General features: G+C 44.1%; 1 protein-coding gene across 3 annotated transcripts in view; it reads left to right on the top strand.

Annotated features, from left to right (window-relative positions):
* The window catches only part of ARHGEF3 (Rho guanine nucleotide exchange factor 3), a 345,442-nt gene that overhangs the window by 272,080 nt on the left and 46,453 nt on the right, over positions 1–26,909 (top strand). The window contains exon 1 of one of the 3 annotated variants that reach the window (XM_056129192.1): positions 1,903–2,144. The exons of the other annotated variants lie outside the window; for them this stretch is intronic. Within the exon in view, the coding sequence (XP_055985167.1) occupies positions 2,049–2,144 (96 nt within the window). The 5' untranslated portion in view covers positions 1,903–2,048. Of the gene's footprint in view, positions 1–1,902; positions 2,145–26,909 lie in introns of those variants that run through there. 3 annotated transcript variants of the gene reach the window in all.

Genomic DNA, 26,909 nt, shown 5'->3' with positions numbered 1-26,909 from the left:
AGAAATTCAAAACCGCGCGGCCGCTATCGCGGCCGTGCGACATCATTTTATTCTTAAACCAAGTTGTAGAAAGCAAATCATTTCACAACGCTGTTTCAGCATGTCTGATTGGGGGGGGGGGGGGTGGGTCGTAAACTCTTAACAATAATTGTGCATCTTTTATCGAAATAATCTATCTAGTCAAAGTAGATAGAGTATTAACTAGAACTCATCTACCTCACAAGAATTGGGAGGGGTGGGAGGTGGGGGTCTATTGGGGTTCGGGGTTAAAAATGAGTATCGGTAAAGGGAAATGTGTTCGGTATCTACATGACTGAGACCTAAACCCGAAAGCTCTGTAACTTTTCCCACAGTGATTCAATAAATAAATAAATTATAAAAAAAAAAAAATAAAAAAATAAAAAAAAAAAATTACACCTACTAAATATTGACTTTGCTTCTAAGGATCTGGGCCATGTGACATATTTAATTTGACATAGTTCACTACATTCAACCTTTGGGCGCATGGAGCCCACGCATCTCGTTCAGTGACACAGGAAAAAGGTGATGCATAAAGAGGTGACGTGATGGATCGAGGCTCCATTGTCACATCGTAATTGCCTTATAGATCCTCTTGCCCCTTACAAGGCCTGGGAGACGAGGCCTGCGGTGGCTGCTTTGTCGCCCATTTGTCCTCCTGCCCAACAACGAGAGTTTGTTCACCTAGGACATTGTGAAGCTAGACAATAAAATAAAACTTTATTTTATTCACAAAAAAAAAAAAAAAAAAAAAAAAGAATCAGGTTCTTGCACGCTAACCACTGGGCCATTTTCTGGCACCTGTAATTTTCACCGAAAGAGATCATTTCCATGCCCCAAACCCATCTTCCTTTTGAGTGCTGCTAGTGGTATTCCATAAGGCACACTCTTATTGCCTGGCAGTCTGGTTTCGTTTGGGTTTTGACTGTCCACACTGGGTTGGCAGCAGCATAGGATCTGCTAACTGCCTGCTGGGCACTTTACATTTTAATGTTTCTCCAGAATGTAGAGCCAGGTCAGGACCGCATTACCTCAACTTCACACACTGGGGGCCCTTTATGAGTGGCAGGCAGCCTCTTAACACCCTTTTCCTGTACTAAAGTGGGTGCAGGGAAAGGACTGGAGGAAGCCCTCTAAAGTAGTGGGAATGTTTTGAGTCCTGATGGAAATGGTTGCCCAGGTGTTTACATTTGTATCCCTCAACCAACTGTATACCTTTAACGTTTTACTACTTATCGATTTAAAAAGAAAAAAAAATTGTATTGATGGGAGGGGTCTCTCCCAAGCAGTGCTCAGGCTTGGGGCGCCTCCAGGCTATTCTCGGCCAAATATGTCATTGGTTCAGTGTTGAGAGCACATCAATGTGCCTTAACTATCTCTGGCGCGATTGTGGATTATCTGCAGGCATGGTCATTAAAAAAAAAAAAGGGGGTGGGGAGGTGACTGAGCTGGGAATAAGGCCCTCCCCCACCCAACCATAGCTGCTCTCCTGCATTTTGCCCTCTTTGCCAACGCTCTTGTTTGCCCGGTGCCCCTTTCTGCTGCCCCTTCCACCTCCCTGGGAGTGCCAGGGAGTCCAAACGGAGACGTTCCTGTGCCAGGCGGCCTCGCAATCGCGGACCCCTAGCCGAGGTCGGGAGGTCAGGAACCTGCAGGAAGCCCGTCAGGCTCAAGGATCCAAGCCCGCCCCTCGCCGCCCTGGAGATGTTGGCGTCGCGGTACCCGGGCGTTCCGGACCCGAGTGGAGCGGAGCCCCGCCCCGGCCCCGCCCCTCCCCGCCCCGACACGCCCCCGCCGCCCCGACACGCCCCCCCGACACGCCCACACGCCCCAGGTGGGCGGGCCCGGCCTCGGCTCCGCCTCCCTTTCAACCGGAGCGCCCGAGCCGGGTCGAGTCAAACCAGAAGCTCGCGCTGTCAGTCTCCGCGTCGCCGCCCGGCACCGTGGAGCGGGGGCCCCCTTTTTCTTGGGAATTTTGCCATCGCCTCGACTCAGCGGTGACATCCCAAAGGGCAGGCCCGGCAGCCGCCATGGTGGCCAAGGATTACCCCTTCTACCTCACGGTCAAGAGAGCGAACTGCAGCCTGGAGGTGCCCGGGAGCAGCAGTCCGGCCAAGGACGCCGAGGTAGGGCCTCCCGGCGCCCCTTATTGTCTGGACACCCCCCCCCGCCCCCCACCACCACCCCCCGGGTCAGCGTCCCTCTCTCCATCCCCGTCTCTGCGCGCTCTCCTGTGCACCCAGCCCCGCGCCCCTCCCGTGTCTCTCCCGCTTCCTCCCGCACCGAGCCGCCGCGCGTCCTGGCCCCCGCCTCCCGCCGCGTCCTCCGTGGCTCTCAGCCGCCGCCCCAGCATCCTCAGAGACTTTTCTTGGACCGCAGCAGCGGGTCCAGATGTCAGGAAAGAGTTCCCGTGCAAGCGTGCGTGGGGTTTCCTCCTGCCCGACTTCGGGGAGAAGGGGGAGGTTCGCGGGGATCCCCCCGGGATCCCTCACCTGTCAGGCGGGGCCGCCTTGCAGCTGTTTGGCAGCCACGGCGGGACGCGGCCAGCACCTCTTGCTCTTGTCGCCTTTGCCCGGTCGGTGGGCGTCCTTCAGCTGGGGGGGGCCAGGGCAAAAATGAGTAATTTGAGCGTCTTCCGCACGGATCCTGAAAATGAATTAAACTCCTGGGGAGGCGGGGGTTGGCGGGTGGTGGTGGGATGTTGGAACGTCGGGAACATTTCTCTTTCTGGGCACTTTGCTTTGCCTTAAGGGAGGGAGACTGGGAGTCCTCCTGGCTTATGTTTAGTCTGTCTCTTTCCTGCAGCGTGTTTTATCTCTGGCAAAGCGTTCGCTGATCTGAAGGGCTGGGGTTTAGCTGGAGGAGAAAGGGACCTTCGTAGTGGCAGAAGATGGGGGACACCATGGCTTTGGCTAGAGCGCAGTGTCACTGTAATGGAACCCGCAGAGCCCAGCTCATCATTGCCCTTCACCACCCACTCACCGCTCACCCACTGGGAGACCCCGGCTCCCCCTAACCGCCCCAGGGACAGTCTGTTGGCAGGTGTGCATCCGGCCTTGCTGAAGCATTCTTGGGGTTTCCAACCACCCTCCTCCATGGGACAGCTTAGCTGTGTGCACTTGGCTCGCCGAGTTCTGCATCTTTAGGAGGTCTTCATCAAAGGTTCATTCCCCCTAACCAGAGTTGTTCCAAGCTGATGAGTCTCTGGTTGTAATCAGCTTTCTGTAAGAGCACAGCTCTTACCCCCCACCCCCAGCTCAATGACATTATTTCCACAAAGAGTTATTGTTCACAGCAGCTGTGAAACTGGGATGTTTGGACACTTGTTGGAGTTTTGACAGGACAGTATTTGCATAGGACTCAGGTTGCTCAGGCTTGGAATGGGTCTAATGACTTTCAGTGGGAAATTTATAATTAAAAAATGTAGCCACAGTGCCCTTTCACACCCCTTTGAAAGAAAACAAAAATATAACCGAATTTAATAACTTGAAGTGAATTGAAGGAAAGAATAGTGAGGATAGCTATGGACTTTCGTCCCTTCTGGCTGTCACTTAGTCCTGTGTGGCTTCTTTCTTTTTTTGTGGTTTTTGTCGCTGTTTGTTTTTGAGTAGTTTGACTTATTTCAACTGCTTAATCTTAGAATACAGGTTTATCTGAATATCACAAATGTGATGAGGTTGAAATATGTTATCAAAAGTCAAATGTTAATTTCTTTATTGGCAGCTGGGCTTCAATTCTAAAGTGTTATCTTCCTTTTTATGGAGTAATCCTGGTGTGCGAGTAAAGATGAGAGAGAAACAATCTTGGAATTAGTTGGCTAATATTTTTCAGGTATTACCACTGAAGTTTAGTGTGTGTGTGTGTGGAGGAGGGAAGGTTAAATCAGAGGTATCGCTTCTGAGGCAGAGGCCTCTAATCCACTACATCTCTTAGTTTCTTTGAGCTAATGTCACTTCCTGATTATGATAGACAATGTCAGAAAAAGACCCTGCATAAGTTTAATGGGTAGTTTTCTGTTATCAGCACAGAAGATTGCTAAGACTTCTGGGCCCTTGCTAGATATATAAAGCAGTTCACTAGATATATATTCTACCAGTAGGTGTCGTCCGTATTTCTAAGTATTTAAATAGCAAATACTGGTTGGCCTTTCGAAAAACGTATTTACTTGCTTAGAAACTAGGCATTTGCTGTTAATTCCTATGAAAGTAAGTTTTTAGATTGATCTTCCTGGCTGAACAAATGAGGTTATAATAAAAAATGACTAGCTTACCTTATGTCCTTTTTGAACTTCAAAGGCAGCTGCAACAAAGCACCTGTGCCCTTAGAGACCTCAGGGCCATGCCCATAGCTTTTGCTCCAAGGAGGACAGTGGGCAGAATATCATACAGGAAAAGGCCTTATAGCACATTGGTGCCAGTACAGCAAGTTTTCTGGGAATCTCCACATAGGAAAGACTTGTGGGGAAGGGGTGTTCACTGATATGCACTGAAAAAATGTGTACCAATAGGCATTCTATTTGAAATGAACAATCGCAAAATTTCTATTTGAGATTTCAGCTTGTTTTAACTTTTTTACTTAATGATAGTGTCCAGTGAAAAGCGAAAAAAAAAGCTATGACTTTAAAATGTGTGTTTTTTTTCAGTTTTAAATATTGAAAATATTCTGTCTTGATTATATCAATACAATTCTGCTGCTTAATCTGGTATTCCTTATAACTGAAGTGCAGGAATTACATTGCAGATATTTAATTTTAACACCCATAACCTGTGAGAGCCTTCTGGCTTGAATCATTAACCTCAAAATCTAAGAAGCTTAGTCCATCTTAGTTGACTTTCACAGAGAAACATGAGATCGTCTGAGCATTGTGAAGTTTATTTCTTCTGATTTGATTATTGATGGCAGCTTTGTTTCATTTATTTTTATTTTCTTATTGGGTGCTTACTTCCCACTACAGGATATATTGTTCTTCTAGGAATGTAAGGTCCTCCAACCACCCAATCAAGTTACTGAAGGAAAAGCTGTCAGCACTATTAAAGAATTAGATTTGGGCACTTGAGAGATGCCTTGAAGAGCTGAAGTGCTTGCCTGGCATTTGCATGCTCCAGGCTTGATCCCTGGCGCTGCATAAACCTCCCTGGAACTACCAGGTACTGCTCTGGTGTCCTCCAGAACTACAGGGAAGGCCACAAACAAGAAGACAAAATAATAGATAGAAATTAAAAGTTACTGTTTCCCAATGGTGAGGTTTGCTAATAAATGAAAACTTTAGCTAAGGATGCCAGGGCCTGTTGAGATAGACTTAAAGCTATGGAGTCCCTTTCATTTTTCATGAAAATACAAAGATGTTTCTGGTTTCTTCTTTCTAACAATGTAGCTGACAAGTTGACAGCCTACTCATTCTCAGATGTTGGTCAGTATTAGATGAGATTTAGTTGTAATTCTGTTTATTGCCTTTGCCTCTTAAAAGTGTATGTTCTGATTTTGACTCAGCCAGTACTCTTGGGATGACACCTGCCCAGAAATGACCGAGTTCCAGTTCTTTTCCAAGTGCTGTATCCAGTTTCTTAAACCCCAACCTAACTGTAAGGTAAACAGCACACATATAAAGCACACATTATTTTCCCCCACTTTATGAATAAAGACACTGATGGGCGGTGTCTCGAAGAAAGCCTTGAAGAAAATCAGAACCTGAGCCAAGTTCCAATGCCAGGTTTCCTGATGGACTAAGGCCAGCTTTTCACACTGGCATGGTTTGTAGCAACTGAGGGCGTTTACTTCTGTGAAGGAAAAGGCAGGGGAGAGGAGTAAATTTTACATTTACCAATATAAAATGCTTGAAAATGTTTTCTTTCAAATACATACTCTTGAGTGTGTTTGTAACTGAGGAGGTATCATTCAAGCCTCAGCTCTATAGGATAAAGTGAATGCTATGCCCATCAGGATTTATGCACACTCAGTCTACAGAGGTATTTGAAAATTGTATGCACCTGGGGCTATACTCCTGGCCTGCCAACTGGAGAGCTAAAGGGGTCAATCAATTTCCAGCCATTCATATATTTTTTGGAATCTGCTTCGCATGCTGTTTAACTGCCAGTTTATTTAACCAGCTGCATGGAAATTGTTCTGATGAGTTATTGCAGTTTCAAACTTTGGGATGACTAGACCCCAGTGAATCATGTGACTTTGGATCATGCTGGGAGGGGAGCCATATGGAGTTACCCAGGTAAAGAACATCACATGCTGATAGTATCTGGTTTAGTCATGATTCCAAGACATATTCAGAGGAGAAAGTATTTGTGGTGGTAGGAGGTGGTCTTGGGCTTTGGGATGTCCATGAATTAGGAGTAGGTTTGTAGAGGAAAATATGTTGACTTTATACATGTACATTTGAGTCAGCTCAGGGCATCAGCTCTGGACTATGACTGCTGGGTCCCAGTGACGTACCATCTGCTTGCCTCTCTAAATCCTGGTTTCTTCAGTGGTGAAATGGAAATAAAAATTCTATTTTGCAAGACTTCAGTGATGGGTCAGTGAGATGATTCATTTACAGTGCTTAGCATAGTGGTTGGCACATATTATGTGAATATCATCATGGTCCCTACATCTCAAACTAAACTAGTTTTAGGAAACATGATCAACATTCTAATTCCCCAATATACTGTTCTATGCATAGGAGTATTTTAGGAGCTTTACTGCAAGTCCTTTTATCAACCTCACAACAGCCCTACAAGGTTGAGATATTTGCCCCTTTTCATACAAGAAACTAAAAGTAGCCTTTCAGGAGAGTTGAACTACTCAGTGGGGGAGCCACGATTCCCCAGTCTGACCCTGAAGTCTGTACTTTCCTAACCACAACACGATGCCTCTAAATGACTAAATCACTGGGCTTCCTACCACATAACACATGCAGGATGAACCCAGTTGCTGGAGCAAATTGCTTCATGGCCAAAGGCCCATCCCTCCACCCCCCCCCACCCCACCCCCCCGCGTGCCTGGGTGGGAGATCCCACCATTAGACAATACTCTCCCAGACTACTATATAGAATGACTACAAACCACAGGAGTTGGTTTGTAAACCTTCCATTTGAAAGGGTTTTGGTAACTTCCGCTCTGTGTTCAAGGGTTCCAGGGAACCAGTCTTCAGCAGAATTCCGCATACTCAGCTCTTTGGAGGTGACATGGTTAGTTCTGCAATTAGTCATTTTGCTTATCTATGGTAACCACTATCCTAACACATAAATGAATAACTGGAAGCCCCTGACTGCCATCTGAATACTTGCAAATTGTGCCGTTTTCTCAAGATGCTCCGTGATTGCCTATAAAATCCTGGACTGATGCCACTGTTTTTATAACAACTGAGTGAAAATAAATTACTGATCATATCCAATTTTTCAAAGCCTGGGTACATGTAATTGTTATAAATGGCATGTGAGTATCTAGAAGGATTCCTTCATTTACATTATGGCTATTTCATTATGCATGCAGTTGCATTCCATAATTTGTCAGCAATGATAATAAGTACAGGTTCCTCAAAATGAGGAAATTGCTATGAATACATTTGCCAGTTATTCTTGTTGTTATTGGCTCATAGATTGTCTGGAGTAAAAGCCAGTGCTTCTAATGTCTTCCAATTTTTGTGAAGTGACAGTAGCTATTAACTTAGAAGTGACTTGTCACAACTCAATGAAGAAAATTTCCCAAAGCATATGTGCTCAGACCTATTGTGTTTGGACTATTATGACCCTTTGTAAGAAGGCAGGCTTACCACTGCTGGAGATTTTCACTCTTGGCTTAAGCACCTCCAGGGACAAAGAGTTCATTACCTTCTAAGGCTGTAGATTCCATCTTTGTTCAATAAGGATCAGCAGACAAATCCTTTCTTAATTTAATGTTGCCTTATGGAACTGCGTATTTATTATACAATAATGCTTTTTCAATAGCTAGCCTCTAGGGCAGGAGATATAGCTCAGCGGTAGAGTGCTTGCCTTGCAAATATGAGGCCCTCAATTTGGTCCCCGTCACCAGCAAAATATTTTTTAAAAGAATTCAATAGTTAGTGCATGATATTTGGAAACCTCCTCAGTCCTGTTCCCCTCCATCCCACCAACCTTCTTCTCACGTTCCACACACATACTACCCCCAGGAACTTGCCTTCTCCTGATATATTCCTGGGTCCTCTCATTTTTATAAATTGGACTCATAGTCAAATCAGTGTACCTGGAAAGCTTAAGTAAGGAACAGCCCAAGACACAGTTCACATGCAAGGCTTCTTCCATGTTTAGTTTTTTTCTTAGACTATCTATTGAAAATGATTTTTGAAATAGATACAGATCAAGTATTAATTTTTAATATAATTTACATAAATGTAAAAGAATACTATAAGATGTCTACTGACAGTTAAGCAGACAGCAATAGCCTGGTTATATGTAAAAACTATAAAAGTAAACATTATCTGAAATGTTCATTGTATGGCTCCAGTATTTTTCCTTTGCTAGGGATTGTCAGATAGCAGGGCTGTGAGGATTGCTTCAGTTTGTATAGTAGCCCTGGGGGCTGTGCTCATGGTGTGTGCCTGAGGCATTGAACTCGTGGCTTTGTATTGCCAGTCACATGCTTTAAGCCACTGAGCTATCTTCAGGTTTCAGATGTTCATTCTAATAGAACTTATAAAAATGAGGGGCCAGAGAAACAGTACATTGGGGAAGGTGCTTGTTTGGCACACAGTCAACTAGGTTCGATCCCCAGAACCACCTATGGTCCTTCCAAGCCCTGCCAGGAGTGAGTACAGAGCCAGGAGTATTCCCTGAACACAGGTGTTGTGGCCCCCAAACCTCTTAATATTTTTAAAGAGACTAATAACAAGATACTATTTCATAACTAAATGACTTAGCAAATATTTCCAAGAGATAATAAAACCGAATGCTGCTGATGTTGCAGATAAATAACACATTTCAGTAAGGAATAAAGTGACTCCAGGGCATATGTGGAAAGGAAAAAAGGTTTAGATCTTTGGACCCAGTATTTCAGTTATGTGGGGCCGGGGCAGGGAACTAGGCATCCGAAGTTGTTCATAATGACATAATTCACAATAATGGCCCAAGTTTTATGTTTTTGCATGCTATAGGTATATATGTATATATAAAAAACCTTATATTCTTTGCCTCATCTGAGTATCCTCAAGTTGAAGAGGCTCAATGATTTTTTCAGAATCACCCTGCTGGGAATGTCAGAGCTGAAGCTTAAAGTCTGATAGTCTGACTCCAGCTAGCATTCTTTCTAACTTGTTTATAACCATTGAAAAACCTGCATCCATCCTGATCTACAATGAGAGATTGGCTCCCACGTACCCTGACCTCAGGCATGTGCATCATTTGATGTAACACACACTAGCAATCAGAAATACCTTAGTCTTCCTGGAAAAACCAAAGAGGGAAAAATTGAGCATAAGCAGATGCATGATGTAAGCAATCTAAGTGTAGACATATGCACTTGGGATTAGAGAAGTAGAGGAAGGGATGTTCATCATTATCCTTCCATTCTCCTTTTGCTTAATAAAAACCCAGTACTGTTACCGGTATCCAAATGCAGTTATTTCACCTGCTTTCTTCCTTTGATTTTTGTTTGGGGGCCACACCTCACAGTGTTCAGGGCCTACTCCTGTCTATGCCCTCAGAGATACTCCTAGTGGAGCTTGGGGGACCATATGGGGTGCCAGGGATAGGGCCCAGGTCAGCTGCATGCTACACAAGTGCCCTATCCATTGTACCATCTGTCTTCCTCCTTAAACCTGGCACCCACTAAGGGAGCTGGGCCAGGCAAATCCTCTTTGTCCAGTGAGGGAAGAGATTCAGAGCAATGAAGGGTCAGGGCTGAAATGGTGGCTCCTCCTATCCAGTCTTGACGTCTTAGCACACTGTACAGATGTCTTAAACCAATCATTTTCCTGAGGTGGGAGGGGGCCTCTGCTGTAAGCAGCACTATTTGGGGGGTGTTTACAATAAATCCCATTAAATGTGATCACATAGAGGAGTCTCACTGGGGGCCAGTGTTCCTGTGGGTCTTCTCTGCACCTGCCCTCCAGAAGATTTATTTAATGCAAGGCCTCACTGTAACTGTGATGTGCGATCACAGATAAAAGGCAGCTGCCCCAAAGAATGAGTAGACACAAACTTCTTCGCATGTAGATGCCATCCTTAAATAGTGTCTTTTGGAGCTCAGTAGGTCTGATGTTTCCAGCAGCGGTGTTAATTAAATGCTAAAGAGAACTAGAGCCCATTTCCCGTGAGTCTGGTTTCCATAGACATCACTAGAAGTTGGTAACCTGGTTAAATGAAATAAAACCAAGAGCCTACAAGAACAACTTTATAAAATTCAGTGTTTTGCAGCTGTCTTATTTGGAAATGAGAGGTCTTCCTGGAAACAGCAGTCACACAAAGAAAAGGGAACCAGCCAGTGGGTAGAAAGAGAGGGTGTTGGGCCTGATAGGGGGAGAAGTGATCGGTTTCCTTTGGGTGCTCTCTGACCCTGACACAAGGCCAGCACAAGTTCCTTTCTCAAGTGTATTATCTTATATCACAAGGCTAACATTTCATAATTCCCAAATCCCCACACATGACACGAACAATTCCAGGCAAATACAGAGAAGATAATTAAAGGTCACCGGTGAAGACACTACTCATTTTTCACTTCAGGTAGGGGAGGCATGCGGGTGGTTCACTAACTATTCCGGTTAGGTTTTTGGCAGTCTTGGTTTATATTCACACACCAGCCCTACTTCTTGCCGATTGGTGATTGCTCAGGACGCCCTCTGGGTGTGGTCTCACGGACAAGGTAAGGTCTCAAACCACCATGGCAAAGGAAGTTGAAGCTAGAAGAGGAAGGCATCGATGGTAGCTCAAGTGTCAGCCACAGAAAAGTCACCCCCTTCCGCTTTAGCTTCTTGATAGGGACTTATCATAGACTTTAAACAGGGAGAGAACATCAGAAAAGACTTCAAAATGCGTTACCCCCAGACTCCGAGAATCTCAGAGAGGGAACTTTGTTCTGGTTCAATGCTAAAGAAAAGGAACTTGGCTTGGGAGACTCTTAAATGCTCACCTGAATTTCTTTAGAAGCTTTTATTTCTTCTTACAACTGCTCCCTTTGTGAGCTGGCAACAGGGCGCAACTAGGAACCAGAGAGTCTTTGTCTGGAGTGAGATTAGGTTAGACCATTATTTCTCAAAAGGTGGGTTTCATACCACTTGAGGTAGCTTAGATGATACAGGGACAAGGTGATAACAGGAGCCAGGACCCACCATAATTTTGAACAACTTTCCCTTTACAGGTCTCTCTCTTTTTTTTTTTTTAATTTTTATTAGTGAGACACCATGAGGTACAGTTGTAGACTTATAAATTTTGTGCTTGGGTTTCAATTATACAATGGTCAAATACTCATCCCTCCACCAGTGCCCATTTCCCACCACCACGGATCCCAGTATCCCTCCCACCCCCCATTCCCCATCCCCCCCTCCCTTTGTGGCAGGGCATTCCCCTCTGTTCTCTCTCTCTCCTTTTGGGTGTTGTGGTTTGCAAAAGAGGCATTGAGTGGCAATTGTGTTTGGTCTACTTTTGACCCATCTGATTTTGTCAAGGTGAAAACCTCTGGAGCTGGTATGTTTTTGAGTCTGTGACTTGCACATTTCCCCTTTTAACGAAGCTCAGGCCTAAACCTTCAGGGAAACAAAAGTATCAAGAGTTTGAAACTACAGAGTTCTTTTTTTTTTGGGGGGTGGGGGGGAGTAGAGAATCTATTTCAGTGGGTTTCCAACTGGTTTAATATCAATAGAGCTACACCAGTCTGTGGACCTGAGATTGATTTATTTAGGATAGGTGATAATGATTTTTCAATTAAAGCAGTAATATAATTTAATTTTACATTGTTTACTATGCACTGTAAAGAAACATTAGATATGTAATAGTTCAGGAATCTCGACATAGGGCTAAGAAACTATCCTAATGATGCAGTGTATGGAGAGCATTGCAAAGGAAGGCTTTTCTGGGATTAAGAGCATCAGTTTCTATGTTTAGCCACAGCCACTTACAGGCTGGAGCGATAGCATAGTGGTAGGGCGTTTGCCTTACAAGCAGCCAACATGGTTGACCCAAGTTCGATTCCTCCGCCCCTCTCGGAGAGCCTGGCAAGCTACCCATGACGTATTCGTATTCGTATCATATTCAGTATGCTAAACACAGTAACAAGTCTCATGATGGAGACGTTACTGGGCCCGCTCGAGCAAATCGATGAACAACAGGAGGCCTGTGACCATGACTTACAGGCTAGACTTGACCTTTGGAATTTGAGCATAGGACCCAAATTTCAGATATCAGTATTTGGGGGTAGGAGATGGACACACTAGCAGTACCCAGGGGCTCCTCCTGACTTAGTGCTTAGAGGTCCCCCCAAGGGTGCTCAGGTAGTACTGAGATTTAAATCCTGTCCTCCTACGTGCAGAACATGAACTCAGCCCATTGACTTTCTAACAGCTCAATTCATTTTTCATAGGGTAAGTTTAACTTTTCTGTAGCATGGGAAATGTTTTGCATTCAGTTTTAGCCACCTTACAAACAAACAAACAAACAAACAAACAACAAACAAAAAACACCAGAATTTCTCTTCTAAGGACCAAATCCGAAGGGTAAAAAGCAGTCCCAAGAGGTTCAGTTGGAATCGTTTAAATTATCATCTTTCCTCCTCCAGTTAGAATTGGTAAGTTGACGTTTTTAATCTGAGGCAGTCATCAAACCTAGCTACGAGGAGCTTGGATTCGGGACATGGGAGGAGCTGAGTTTGAATCCCAATCTTGTGAGCTCAGACCAGTTTGTGGAAACTCCTCAGCTATCTGGCTGAGAATTTTCCAGGCGACTGTGGGCTTGCAGGGCTTGCCCACAGCCAGTGCTCCAAAGACCCTTCCAGCAGCACCTACTTTTCATATCTATTAGTTGAGTGGATGCTGTGGTTAGTCCTATCAAGGGGTTCACAGAGAGGTCACTTGAATTTCCTTTTAGGAAACACCCACCCAGTTTCCCAAGGATCTGAGTTGGCACTGGACATTATTTTTTTAAAAACAAAAGATATTCCAAGCATGCTGGCAGGCACTCACGCACATTCCTGCCAGGTGGGACAAAAGAGTTCAGTGTGGTTTTCTCGTGTTCCCATCATCCTTTCTTCTTCAATGGCGCAGTTGCGAAAAAAAAAAAAAGAAAAAGAAAAAATTTTTAAATGATTTTTTGATTTATTATCCATAAATGTCTAGTTTGTACACCTGTTTTATATACTGTTATTCCTAAGGTCACAGAAAAACATCTCAGGTGAAAAGAAGTCACGGTCACTGTCACTGTCCTCCCGTTGTTCATCAATTTGCTTGAGCGGGCCCAGGAATGTCTCTGTTTTTTTGAGACTTATTGTTACTGTGTTTGGCATATTGAATACATCATGAGTAACTTGCCAGGATTTGCCTTGGAAAAGGGGTCACAGGTGGAAAAAGTTGAAGGCCAGCATATGGTGATTTTCATAGAGAAGGTCGCATAGGAGCCCTCGGAAGAGAGGCAGCTTGGTTCAGGGAAATGAGGAGTGTGTCATCTCTCCATTTATCATCTGTGAATCTCTTTTGGGGTGGACGGAGGGGATTTATGCCCAGTGGTGCTCAGAGACCAGACAGGGCCAATGGGCAAACCCAGGCCTTTTCGCTTGAGCTATACCCCTGATCCCTCATCAGGAAATTTTGTTTGGGGGTCACATCTAGCAGTGTTCATGGGCTACACCTCTCTCAGCGCATAGGGTTCTATCCTGGCAGTTCTCAGGGAACCATGGGACTGGCATTGAACCCAGATTTCCTCCATATAAAGCGTTCACTCTGCACTCTGGCCCTCTTCAGGGAATCTTAACTGTGCTGGTCTGATCACTGCCCCAGGCCCAAGACAAGCAGGTGAGATTAGATTGCTTTGGAGTCTTGCCCATTCTTTTTTTTTTTTTTTTTGCCTTTTTGGGTCACACTCAGCGATGTTCAGGGGTCACTCCTGCACTCCTGGCTGTGCACTCAGGAATTACCCCTGGCGGTACTTGGGGGACCATATGGGATGGCGGGGATCGAACTGGGTCAGCAGCATGCAAGGCAAACGCCCTACCCGCTGTGCTATTGCTCCAGCCCCCCCCATCCCATTCTTTAGCAGTGCTTTCACTCTAAATAGATCTTTTGTTGGAAATGTGGGGAAACTCCATAGCATGATACACGCAAGTCACTGAAGAGGAAGCTGGACAGTACCCATAATGCTCTTTGTCCGTAAAGAATTACTGGGACCAGATTTGACCTATCATTCCCCCACCCCCCAGATTTAAAGAAGAGAAAGCTATGCTTTCTGTTTTCAGACTTTACTGAGTTTTTTTTATTTGTTTTTGTTTTTGGGTCACACCCGGCAATGCACAGTGGTTACTCCTGGCTCTGCATTCAGGAGTCAGTCCTGGTAGTGCTCAGGGGACCATATGGAATGCTGGGAATCGAACCCGGGTCGGCCGTGTGCAAGGCAAATACCCTACCCACTGTGCTACTGCTCCAGCCCCTGGACTTTATTGAGTTTGAGGAAGCTACTTAAAAGCCTGACATATTGGCAGTTGTCAGAGGAAAGCCAGCTGTCCTTGGTTTGAGGGCCACTTTCAGTGATAGATGCTTGGCGAGGCGTGTGTGTATATGTGTGTGTGTGTGTTTGTGTGTGTGTGTGTTTGTGTGTGTGTGTGTGTGTGTTTCAAACTGGGCTCCCACATGCAAAACAAGCACACCAGCCTTTTGAGTCATCTCTCTAGAAAGACTACAATATTACTTGGGACTTTGGCAGACTGAAGTGGAAGTTTTATTGGGAGATGGCCATCTAGTAAGCCCCAGTGTACGAAGAGACCAGTTCCCACGTGCCCTTGTTGGAGAAGAGACAGTTGGGGGCACAGGAAGAAGTGGGAAGGAGACACCAAGCAGAGGGTTGGGGGATGCCAATTCCATTTGACAGGGTTTGACTGTTACAGCTGCTCTTCCAATTCCCTGCCTCAGTATCAGCCCCCTGGTCTGTTTCCTCTCAGACTGCCAATAGGCTTAGGAAAAGAGCCATATTATGATTAAGAATGTTGCTGACTCGCATTGTGGTCTCAGACCACTGCCACTACTGGCAGTTAACCCCTCTGAACCTTCATTGTCCGCTCTATGAAATGGGCACATTTGTATTCAGAAAAGTCAAAGAAATTCTGCCCTAAAAGCACCTAGACAATCCTGGGCCTGAAGGAACCCTCAGTATTATTGCTGTTACGACATGAAAGGATGTTGTATATATATGCTGGGAGGTGGCCAGTGTGGGACTGGGAAGAGACTTTCAAGTCAGGGGAGAGTTGCTTTGTTTCTCTGAATACCCACTTCATTGTCTATAAAATGGGGTGATGGTGTTGCTGTGTGTTCTAGGTGAGTATGTGTGATTATGTGTGTAGCATGCCTTCATGATTATGCATGTGTGCATGTGCATGCTTATTGTGCATGCATTTTGTGCATGTGCGTGTGTGCGTGCGTGTGTGTGTGTGTGTGTGTGTGTGTGTGTGTGTGTGTGTGTGCAGAATGACTGCCTGGCTCCACCTTCCATACAGGGCTCCCCCGGCATCTCTAGAGCACTTTATTCTCTTCTTGACAATGTGAGACGCAGAGGTGGGAGAACAATTCTGTTTCTAGAAAACTGCTAGAATCTGGGAGTGACTGCGAGCCCTGACAGCACGTCATTTGTTTAATCACAAATCAGGAGGCTTAGCCAGGTGTGATGCTCCTGCCACCCACTCCTCATACTCAGGAACACAGAGCCTGAGGCCTAAACAGAAGGGCAGAGCTGCAGGTTGGACCAGGAAGGAAGCTGTTCTCTCCATCCCTGGAAGATTCTTAGGGAGCCTTTACTGGGAAAGTGTGCTGCAGCTTGTCTCTCCAAGGGAACCCTCGTATGTCACGACCCCTTGTATTGACACGACCTCCTCTGCAGTAGCCCTTTACCTCAGGAATAACAACTTCCTTATACTGCAAAACTGCCTTTGTCTTTTTCTGGAAATTCTGTTGGCACCCCTTACCACTGAATCTTCAATGGCTAAACCAACATTGTTTTACAAAAACCGAACCTCCAAATCACAGGTCTGTGTTCCACTTTTTTTTTTAAGTCAACCACCATCGTCTGTTTATCTTCCATCTTGAGTTTTTATGATTTGAAATTAGCTAGTAGGTGGGGAGTGGAGTGAGGCCGGGTCTCCAGGCATTTTTGCCTCCTTTGCTGAAGAATACCTCATTTTTCAAATTCATTGGCTTTTTGAGTTTTAACCGGTTGTAGATAATTATACATCTGGTTGCATATTAATTGTGGAGAGTTAGAAATAACACTTAATCACTGGGTTTCAAGGTTGCATGTGCAAAGCACCAGGAGCCAGGGTTTGTTATGAGCTTTTGGTGTGTGTGTGGGGGGGGGATCTATTGTCAGTGGGCATTTTAAAATTTGTCACTAAAAAAAGTGCTACCAAGTGAAAATTCTTAAAGTAAGTCAGTCTTTTGTTCTGTATGTATACACACACACACACACACACACACACACCTACATACCTCAAGGATTCGCATTTGGAAGCTATCTGCTCAGTTTGGGTTGTGCAGAAGCAAGAGGAAGGCCAGTATAGATTTCTGACCTCACGGTCCCTGAATAGTTACACATTGTACCTTATTTTCTAACATACCACCATTATGCATTGAATGGCAAAATGTCAAGTGAAAGCTGGAAAGTTGAAAAACTTTCCATTTTAACTGACTCTGTCCATTTTCTAGGGCTGTATGACTGATATGTCCCTCCCACCCCCTCCAATTTCTGCATGAGCTCTTCTTAGAAGAGAGCAGATAGTTCTAAAGTGTTCTTCACTTCCAAGTGCAAGCACAGCTGATTTCAAGGGGTAAACTGTGTGAGGATGAGCAGCTCATGGTCTCCAAGGAACATGGCACATGCGTTTAAGGTTTCCATCTGGAGCTCCCAGCTCTTTGAGGCTTGTTTGCTCTGAATCTGTGTTCTTGTTAAAAACAGAGATGGTCTGAGTAACAAGAAGGTGCTCTTCTCCTGCAGAACCTGTGGCCTGGTCACATGCTTCCCTGGCACTGAAGGTGGCATCCTTGGTCCCAGTGGCATCATCGTCATCATCAGATGGCAGTCTGTGTCAGCTTTGCTTGCTTGAGATGTGTTTGCTCCCTTCAGATTCATCTGGAACAATTTGTCCTTCCTTTGGAACTCTGAGATTAAGATCTGCTCATCCTTTTTCATCACTTTTTCTTTTCTTGGAAACTAAGATAATGCTGAGCTTCAAAGGATGATTGATAGAGGGGATGGGGGTAGGGAAAGAGAAAAAAAAAACAAACTACCCCCAACAATGAACCCCTGCCCCCTCTCTTTCTCTCTCTCTTTCTCTCTGTTGTATGTTCTGGAAACCCTAGCTAATGTGTTCTTTGGGGTAGAAATATCACCTTGCACATCTGTCATGAGCTGACTGTTTCTATGTCACCTATTCCTGAATAGTACTGTGATGGCAGCTCTTATTTTGTTTTGTCTTGTGTTTTGGGACCACACTCAACAATGCTCAGGGGTTACTCCCTCCTATCTCTCAGGAATTATTCCTGGCAGAGCTCTGGGTGTATGGAAAGCTGAGGATTGTACCCAGGTTGGCCACTTGCAAAGCAAGTGGTAATCTCTTATAGCCTGTAATTCAGGGATCTAGAGTGGGGTGGAGGAGTTCTCTAAGATCCTTAGACCCACCTTCTTAGATCCCCTCCCCCACACTCAGGTTTTTATCTTTGGATTTAACTGATGTGTTCCTTTTCTGACTTAGCCTTGGATCCTGCCAAACCACTCCCAGGTTTGCTCTGTTCCCTCCAACCCCAACCCCCACCACCCTGAGCTTGACTAAACAGATGATAAAACTGCAGGAAGAAAGAAAGGCAGGAATGTAAAATCCAAATACTTAGCCCAGGGCTTCTGGCCAGAGCATGTGATTGTTGAGTCCATGGTGGATGACCTGGGGCTCAGGCTTTGTCCCTGGAAGGCCCAGGACAAAACCCACTGCTTCAGGGATGGGCAAGGGCACTAGAGGCTATGGAAGCCAGTGGGCCTCTCCTAGGACATCAGAACATTAGGCCACTGCAACTGATCTAATATTTACTGACAACTTCCGGCGGGAGCACACTAGTACCAAGAATGATGCTCTGTCATTTCGTCACCCCATTCCAACTCCCCTGAAAGGGAGAGGAGAGTCACCCCCACATTCCATGGGAATTGGCCTGCAGAGGCCACTGTTTTAGCCAGAAGTCTTAGTACCCTCTGTCATCGCGCCTGGAGTTCCCAGGGCATTGTGCTCTGGGCAGAAATATTGGTTTGACTTTGCCCCTTGTTTTCAGCTCCTGTGCAACTGTGCCCAAAGGACTCTGTGGTGTTTGTTTTTCCCTGTTCCCTTTGCTATTATTGTCGTCATTGTTGACAAAAATATGTTGACACCACAGGAACAGTGCTGGGGTCAAGTGGGGGTGGCGGCAGAGGTCAGACTCCCCACAGTCTTATGCGTGCAGGCCTGGTGCTTTACCGCTGAGAGCCACATCCCCCCTCTGTCCCCTTAAAGGACTAATGAGCCCCGTACAAACCAAGACCTGAACTAGGAAGAGTTGCTTTCCCAGGGGCAGCACTCCTTGCCCTTACCTGACTCTCACCCAGTTCCAGGGAGTGTCAGGGAATCCCTTTCACAGAGACAGGCAAACACAGAACTTGCATTCCACCCAGGGGTTGGTTTCCAAGAAGCTGGTAGGAAATGAGTGGTTATGAAACCCCGGAGCCACAGCGGCTTCCTCAGGTCCTGGAACTATGATTAGGCCACTGCAACCACCCCTGTGTGCCTTGCTACTTCCTCCCACCAGAGGCCGTGCTGCTTTAGCGCCATTCTCCAGCCTGGGGAATGGGGCTCATGTGGTGGGTTCATCACAGTCAATGCATTCTTGCCAACTAGGCCTAGGTAACCCCTTAAAATCAGGTGAAGATGTTTGCTAGGCCCAAGGCTGGCCTTGCTCTGTGGAGTCCAGGGGCAGGACTGCTGGCAGCCTCATGCTCTTCTAGGGCCAACTGTTGAAGAGCTTCAGCCCAGAGTATCTGGCCCTTTCCGCCTTGACAGAGTAAGAGCTTTGCTGTTGTTCAGAAGGCAGATGTGGAGCTCAAGACTGAAGAAAGAGCTAAATATTTGGTTTCCCCTTTCTCTGAAGGTCTGTCGTGCCATGTCTGGGCATGACCGAAATGAGTTTTCAGTCCATAGACTGGCATCTGCTGAAAGAAACTTATTGGGGTGTGGGTGTGCATTTCTCCGACCCAAGGTTAAGTAATAGTAACATCCTGTGTAAGAGAACTTGAATGTGGTTTTCTGCTAAACTCCAATATTTTAGGGCTATTTATTAGCTTTGTTTAATCTTGGGCCAATTGAACCAGTAGCAGACTAATAAAATAACAAATTTGGGCTTGCTGCCAGGACAAATGTTGACTTACCCTTATAATGTTGACTGAAATGAATAACTTTGAAAGTAATTGAGGAGCGAAGCCTTAGCCAAAAAGACGGTGTCTGAAGCAGTGGCTCTGTTTTATTTTACTGGCACTGCAAAGAGATTGTATTCATGATCTATACTGCTGCGCCCTGCTTCAGCTCTTGGAGGGCCCCTCCACTTTTTTTTTTTAACTGAATTATTTCCCATGGTTCCTTTTTTCTTTTCCTTCAGCCCACAAACCATCATTCCACAAATCTGAATTTCCCTACAGCAGACAAGTTGAATAAGCTACTTTTACAATGTGGGGACAAACATTTAAGATAATGAGATAAATAATGATTAATTGCTTGCTCGAGGTCTTGTCTCAGGAACAAAACAAAATGCTGTGAACATTAGCCTTTCTGTTTGTAGTAAAATTAATTGCTTCTCCAGGGCACCCTGGATGAAATCCATCTCTTGGCCCACCTTTCTTTTCATTTATTCCGTGGTGGTCATGAACACTGGAGAGCCATGCTGGTTTTGCCACTGTGTGTTTTTGACTAGATGGAAGCAAGGAAAGAATGGAGGAAAGGAGGCCAAATGTCCACAGAAACAGTCGTAAAGTGTGGTTTCTTTCTTTCCTCTGTTTTTATTTGTATTTAGGGGGGTCACTGTGTTTGGGGCAGGAACCGAGTGTACTTCCAGAATCTCATGCCAGCATTGTCTTAGCTCTGTCAAATAGTACTGCTCCAGGCTCTTAGCAGGTGGATTCTGGCTTCAACTAAGACAGATTTGATCTACAGGGCGTAAGGCATCCCTCCTGCCTTACTGTATTCCATTTTTTAAAAGTATTCTTAAATACTTTTAAAAAATGTTTGGGCCAGCTGTGCTCAGGGATTACTCTTGGCTCTGTGCTCAGGGATCACTCCTAGTGGGGCTTGGGAAACCATATGAGGATTGAACCCAGATCGGCAGCATACAAGGCTAGCTGTACTATCTCTCCAACACTCTTTGTTCCATTTTACACCCCTTCGAGTTGATGATTTTTTTGTGGACTTGCCCAGGCCATCTTGGGATATATCTATCATCTGCTCTGTCGCATTTCCGTGAAGGAAGGTTGGAAAAATTATGACATCCTTAGCATAGCACTCTGGTACCTTCACTGAAGCTTGGCCACGGACTGAACTAACTCTGAATGCTCTGTAGCTATCTGTCCAAGCCTTCTTAGTTCCCCCATTTGTGACCAAGTCAAACAAAGGCAAAACCAAAACCAACCTAACAAAAGGCAGCCATCATTAATTTCTTTCTCTTAAAGTGCGAAAGAAGAAGGATTTCTGTGAGAGCGTACAATGTGGAGAAATTGGGTCATTTTACCAAAGAGGAAATCAGATCTCTCTCAGATGTTTAGTGCAAGGCAACCAGACTCAGGGCTGGAGAAATGAATTATTCTGGGTGGGAGTGAGTATGTGAGGACATCTTTGTGCTGAGCCAATCCAAAGGTATCAGAGATCCTCCCCACAGCTATTCCTGGTGGGTTGTTAAGGTCCTCAAACCCAGTGATAAGTGTTTAGAGAAATATTGTCATTGTAAGAATGAAGACTCTCTGCTTACCTCGTGGCTTAGAAAGCAAGTAATTCTGAAACACATCTGACCTAATCGATGAAGCCAGATTTCCGTTGGAATTTGGGTTTCATTACTTGTCTTTCAGTTTCTGGTAACAGATGGCACTGGGTCACTGAGCTCTGTGCCAGGGAAAGGAGAACAGAAAACAAAATTTGATGGAAATTTTGGAATTAGAAAACCATTATTTCATTATTATCCTCTTCTAGTTCGAATAAATAAGATAGTCACTAGCTTGCTCCCCTTTCTATCCCTACAGCCACATTCCTCTTATCAAACAGCTCCATCAAGGCCTCCTCATTGCTGTCTTTGTGTCTGTCCTACATTCCCTGGAGTCCACCATGCCCCACCTACCCAGCACCTCAGCTAACTCCTTGCTTGCGCCAAGTAAATGCTTGGGCTGTCTTGTGTACTCTGCCTGGTTCTCCTTCTTCATTCAAGAGAAATTCCCTTAGGGAGGCACTGAACATATCAGTAAAGGCAACTTTGCAAATATTGGATAAACACAGGCAGGGTTGAACTTATAAGGATGCAAGTTGACATCCTACTTTGTATTAGAATCTTTACAGATGCAATCACATTAAGATGATGATACAGTAGATGATACATTGGAGTGGGCCCTAAATCCAACCACTATCTTCCAGTATATGTATTGATTACAAAGGTGGGGGAAAAGTAAATTTTCAATACAGCAGACACCCCCTGCATTTGCTTTGTAGAACTGTTATCACTAAGAACTACAAGCCAGGTGACTTAGAACAACATAAAATTATTTCTCACTGTTCTGGAAACTGGAAATCTGAAGTCAAGGTGTTGGCAGGCCATCCTCCCTCAGAAGCCTGCAGGGGAATGAATCCCTCCTTGTCTCTTCCCAGGTGCTGGTGTTTGCTACAAATCTTTGGTGTGCTTTGGCTCATACATACATCACTACAATCATGACCTCCGTCACTACATGGCGTTCTCCCTGCGTGTTTCTATCTTAATTTCACTTCTTATAAGGACACTGGTGATTGGATTAAGGGCCCACTCCAATCGACTGTATCATCATCTTAATGTGATTACATCTGCAAAGATTCTAACACAAAACAAAGTCACAATCCCAGGTTTGGGAGTAGGATGTCAACTTGTCTTTTTGGGGGCACAACACCACTTTAACCAACTGGTCAAGATTGGCATAACTAGTCACTAGATACCATGACACCATTTATCCTCTGAGAGGGTCCCAAACAGTCACATCCCTTCTGCAGTATTCCTGCCCCAAATACCCAAAATTAGATTTACTAATTTAAATAACAAACACGAAAAAGCAATAGATAATCTCAGTTGCAAGATTTTCTATAAAATAGCCAATTCTTTGTGCTCAGGGATTCTTCAGGGGTTGGATGGTGGGGAGGGTCAGAGGATCATTTGTGGTGCCATGAATCAAACCGGGTCAGGTTTTCGGAAGGAAAGCACCTTACCCCTGTACTTTCTCTATGACAACACCTCCCCCTGCCCAAATCCATACTCTTTGAAAGTGTCAAATGTATAAATATCATGAAAGGTAAAGACTGGAGAACTGCCACAGATTGGAGGAAATTATGGAGCTAGAACAGTGAAATATAATGTGGGATTCTGGATTAGATTTTTGGAACAGAAGAACATTAGTTGGGAAATCAGTGAAATCCCAAAACTCCTTTAATAGTGGGTTAATAATGTTGTAGCTATGTTAATCACTTGCTTTGATAAATGGTTTCCGATTATATAAGATGTAACATTTGGGGAAGTGGAGTAAAGAGGGCACAGGAACACTCTGTACTATTTTTGCAACACTTCTATAAACCTAAAATTATTTTTCAATCAGTGCTTTATAAAAGAAAAAGTACAATTGGATGATTGGATGAGTTCACCTATTCTTAGATACAAAGGGGAAGAGTCAGAGAAACAGTCTTGTGAAAATGTAACAGTCCTGTTCTGGGACTATTAGTTGAGAATATGCTTTAATGGAACACTGTGCTCAGTGCCTGTCGTCATTATCTCTGGAGCAGAATTTTGTAGGAGAGATTTAAGAGGTGTGTGTTCTTGTTTATGATCTTGCCTTTGCCATTTTAGATATGTGACCTCTGTTGGTATTTAAGCTAATTGAACCTCAATTTACTCATCTGCAAACTAGAGATAACCATATTATCTCTGGTAGAAAGTTTTGAAGAGATGATAAGCAAATTCACATGAAATTTCTAGTTTGGGTCTTGATAAGTTTATGTTTCCAATAAATGATAACTTTATCCACAGATTTCCCACTACTGCATTCTGAGAATATTATTTCCCCATTTCTTTGTTTGAAGAAACTATGGGTAACTTGATCAAGGTCACCCAGCTTATGTGAGTTTCAGTGAGATATTTTTAATTAGGGGATCACCAGCAATGCTGAGAGCCCAAAGACTATACCCAGCTCTGTTCAGGACACATGAGGCGCCAGGGATCAAACTCAGGGCTTTGCATATGCTAAGGTGCTAAGTAGCTAAAATGCTACTTGAGCCATCTCCCCAGCCCCAAGATTCATTTTTTAAGTAAGTCTTATTCTTAACTATTTCATTAGAAAAACATTAACCAGGAAAGAGAATCTACAGGATTCTTTGAGGGGCAAGATACAAAGCAAACTGTCAGTTCCCCCTAAAAGCGAAGGGTGGGACCATTTGTAGTAAAGCTATAGTGTGGAAGGAAGAAGAAGCACGTCAAAAATTAATAGACTGGTAAGTAAGTAAGAGACCCCAACAGGGTGGGATGGACTTGATACTAGGTTTTTCCAAAGGAACTGAGAATACAATAATACTTGTGGTGACCTAGAGGTTTTGAGGATGAGAATCTCAGACATGAACTAGAACCATGTGAACTGTTGCTCGGTCCAAAGGAAGTGGTGTAAAGTGAAGGCAATTTTCAATACTGAGCTTTCTATTTCCTTTTCTTGCAAGAAGCAGAGTGGAAATGAGAATCTAGCAAGGACTGGAGGTCTAAGCCATCCCAGGAGGGGACAGTGTCATTGTAGAAATAGAAAGAAAAGCATGCATTTGGAGCATAGTCTCAGATAGCTTAGCAGTCTTTCATAAGTGAAAAGAAATAAAGAAATAAAGAAAGGACTCCTGTCCTTGGAAATCTAACCTTGAGTGGCCGTGTGTTCTATGTACAGTTTCTGGCATGAATCAGAGTTGAAGTCTGACAGATTTTTTTTTTATGTCAGAGTTCAGTGATCAGGAGCCTGTTGATGGGTTTCATATCTTAGTAAGAACAAAACAAACCAGCAAATGTACAAGACCATCCATGGAATAAACAGACTTCATAGATTCTGGACCCTGGTTGTGCCTCTCTGTATGCTTAAATGTTTCTGAGTCACTCTCCCACCTTTGGATACCATCTATGTGAATCTTTCTCTGTACTGGTCTTGATTCATTGGGAATTATGAGGATTTTGTAATTTTAGTAATGGGATTTTTTTAAACCAGATTTTTTTATCTAATTGCATCTGTTCTAGAGGCTGTCTCACTAGACCCTCATTAACAACTGAAGTAAACGACTCAAATATCAATGGCCAATTCAGTTTCACAGGCACTGGTGCATTTGCAAGAACAATTTTCAGTTCATTAAAACAAGTCTTTTTATGATGGAGATTTTGGTCATGTTCTGTGGGTAGAACTGCACATTGAAGTTCATTTCCCCTGCCCCTACTTTGACTTTAACCAACTTGTGATCCATCCAGTTCTGACTCATCCCCTCTCTCCAATCCCATGTGGCTTTGGCATTCCCCCGGCCCCCACCCCGCACCCCATCTCTTTTTTAATGTTTCTTATTTGTATATATTAATGATCAGGTACTGTTTGTATTATATTCAGGCTAATATTTGTTCAGGCTGATTTTTTAGAAGTTAAAAGAATAAAAAACAGTGAGGTAGAGTTTCCTCTTAAAAGGTAACCTACATATATCCTCACCAGGGGAGGATTTATATATCCACTACCAGGGAGATGATAAGCCAAGACTGTGCCACCTGCCAGAGCCTAAAGACTAAGTGTGCTGTGGGAGGAGATCATGCCTGTGAGTGTCATCTTTGTATATGTCATAGTAGAAAACTGATCCAGGACCTGAGCCCCGTAGGGCCAGCAGGAGAACAGAACAGTGGTCTGCAAAGTATGGCCCCTGAGCCACTTCTGCTAGACCATAACAGAGAGTGGTTTCTATATTTTTCAGTGATTCAAAAACATACAGAAGGAAGATAATTTTTTTTGACATATGAAAATTATATTTAAAATTTTAATTATACTCAAAATTTAATTATATTTAATATATTTAAATTTTTAATTATATTTTTAAATTTTTATTTCAATTTAAAAATACAGAAGGGAATATTTTGTGACATATGAAAATTATATTTTAAGTTTTTGTCACATTGTTTAGAGACAGATAGCCATGCTCATCTATTTATTTACTGCTTATGGCTGATGACATAACTGATAGTCATGAGAAAAGCGTCTGAATGGTCTATTAAGCTGAAATATTTGCCATCTGGTTCCCATATAGAAAAGGTTTGCAGGCTCTAGTGAAGAACTCTGTTAGGTGTAAATCCTAGACACATTTCACCTGAGTAAATTTAAGCATCGTGGCTCACTCTGTCCTTCAGTTTTCCCATCTTTAAAATGAGGCTCATAATAGATAATACTCTGTAGGGATTTTAGGAAGACTAGAAAAGTAAATATGGAAAAACCACTGGCAAGAGTCCCTGCAACAGAGAAAGAAAGGAATTGAGTGGGAGAGTAAGAAGAAGGAGATGGGATGTAATAAGGGTAGGGGTCAGGGGCCACAGCACATTGCACATTGCTGGGATAGAGAGGTGGTTTATGTATACTTCTAAAACACAGAGCCAGCAATTCTGTAAACATAAGATCCGAACTACAAAATCAAACTTAAGAATGTGCCTGTCAAGGAGGCTGGCTGGGAGCAGGGAAGGCTGGTGGGAGGGAACCTAGGGACACTGGTAGAGGGAAACTGACATCGGTGGTAGAATTGGTGTTGGAACATTGTATGTTTGAAATTCAGTTATGAGTAACTTGGTAAATCATGGTGCCTTAAGGGGGGGGGGGTGCTTTGCAACAAGTACGAATTATTTTTCAAAAATGAAAATGCATTGAACTCAACTACTCTGTCAAGACAAAGAAGAAATTTGATGAAAGTCAATATTCATTTGTAATAAAAGTTCATAGCAAACTGGGGACTGGAGAGATAATACAGCAGATAAAGCTCTTGCCTTGCATACAGCCAACCTGGGTTCAATCACTGGCATAGTCCCTCTATGGTCCCTTGAGCCCAGCTAGGAGTGATCCCTGAGCACAGAGCCAGGAATAAGCCCTTACCATTACCAGGTGTGGATCAAAACTGAAACAAAGCAAGCAAACAAACAAACAAAAAAATTCACAGCAAACTTGGTAAAGAAGGGTACTTCCTCTGCTCGATAGCGGGTATCTCATTTATGCTGTCATCAAACACAATACTTACTGACAGCTCTTCATAATAATTACTTTAGCAGGGCTAGAGGGATATAACAGTGGGTAAGGCTCTTGCTTTGCATGCAGCTGACCTGGATCTGATCCCTGGCACTGCATGTGGTGATCTTTGAGTGCAGAGCCAGGATAATTTCTGAAACTTCTAGGCATGCCCTCCCACCTGCCGCCATCATT

The sequence above is a fragment of the Sorex fumeus genome, unplaced genomic scaffold (genome assembly GCF_029834395.1).
Source record: "Sorex fumeus unplaced genomic scaffold, SorFum_2.1 ptg000072l, whole genome shotgun sequence".
Classification (NCBI taxonomy): domain Eukaryota; kingdom Metazoa; phylum Chordata; class Mammalia; order Eulipotyphla; family Soricidae; genus Sorex; species Sorex fumeus.
Note: the sequence above shows the minus strand (reverse complement) of the source record. Positions and strands in the feature narration are given on the sequence as shown.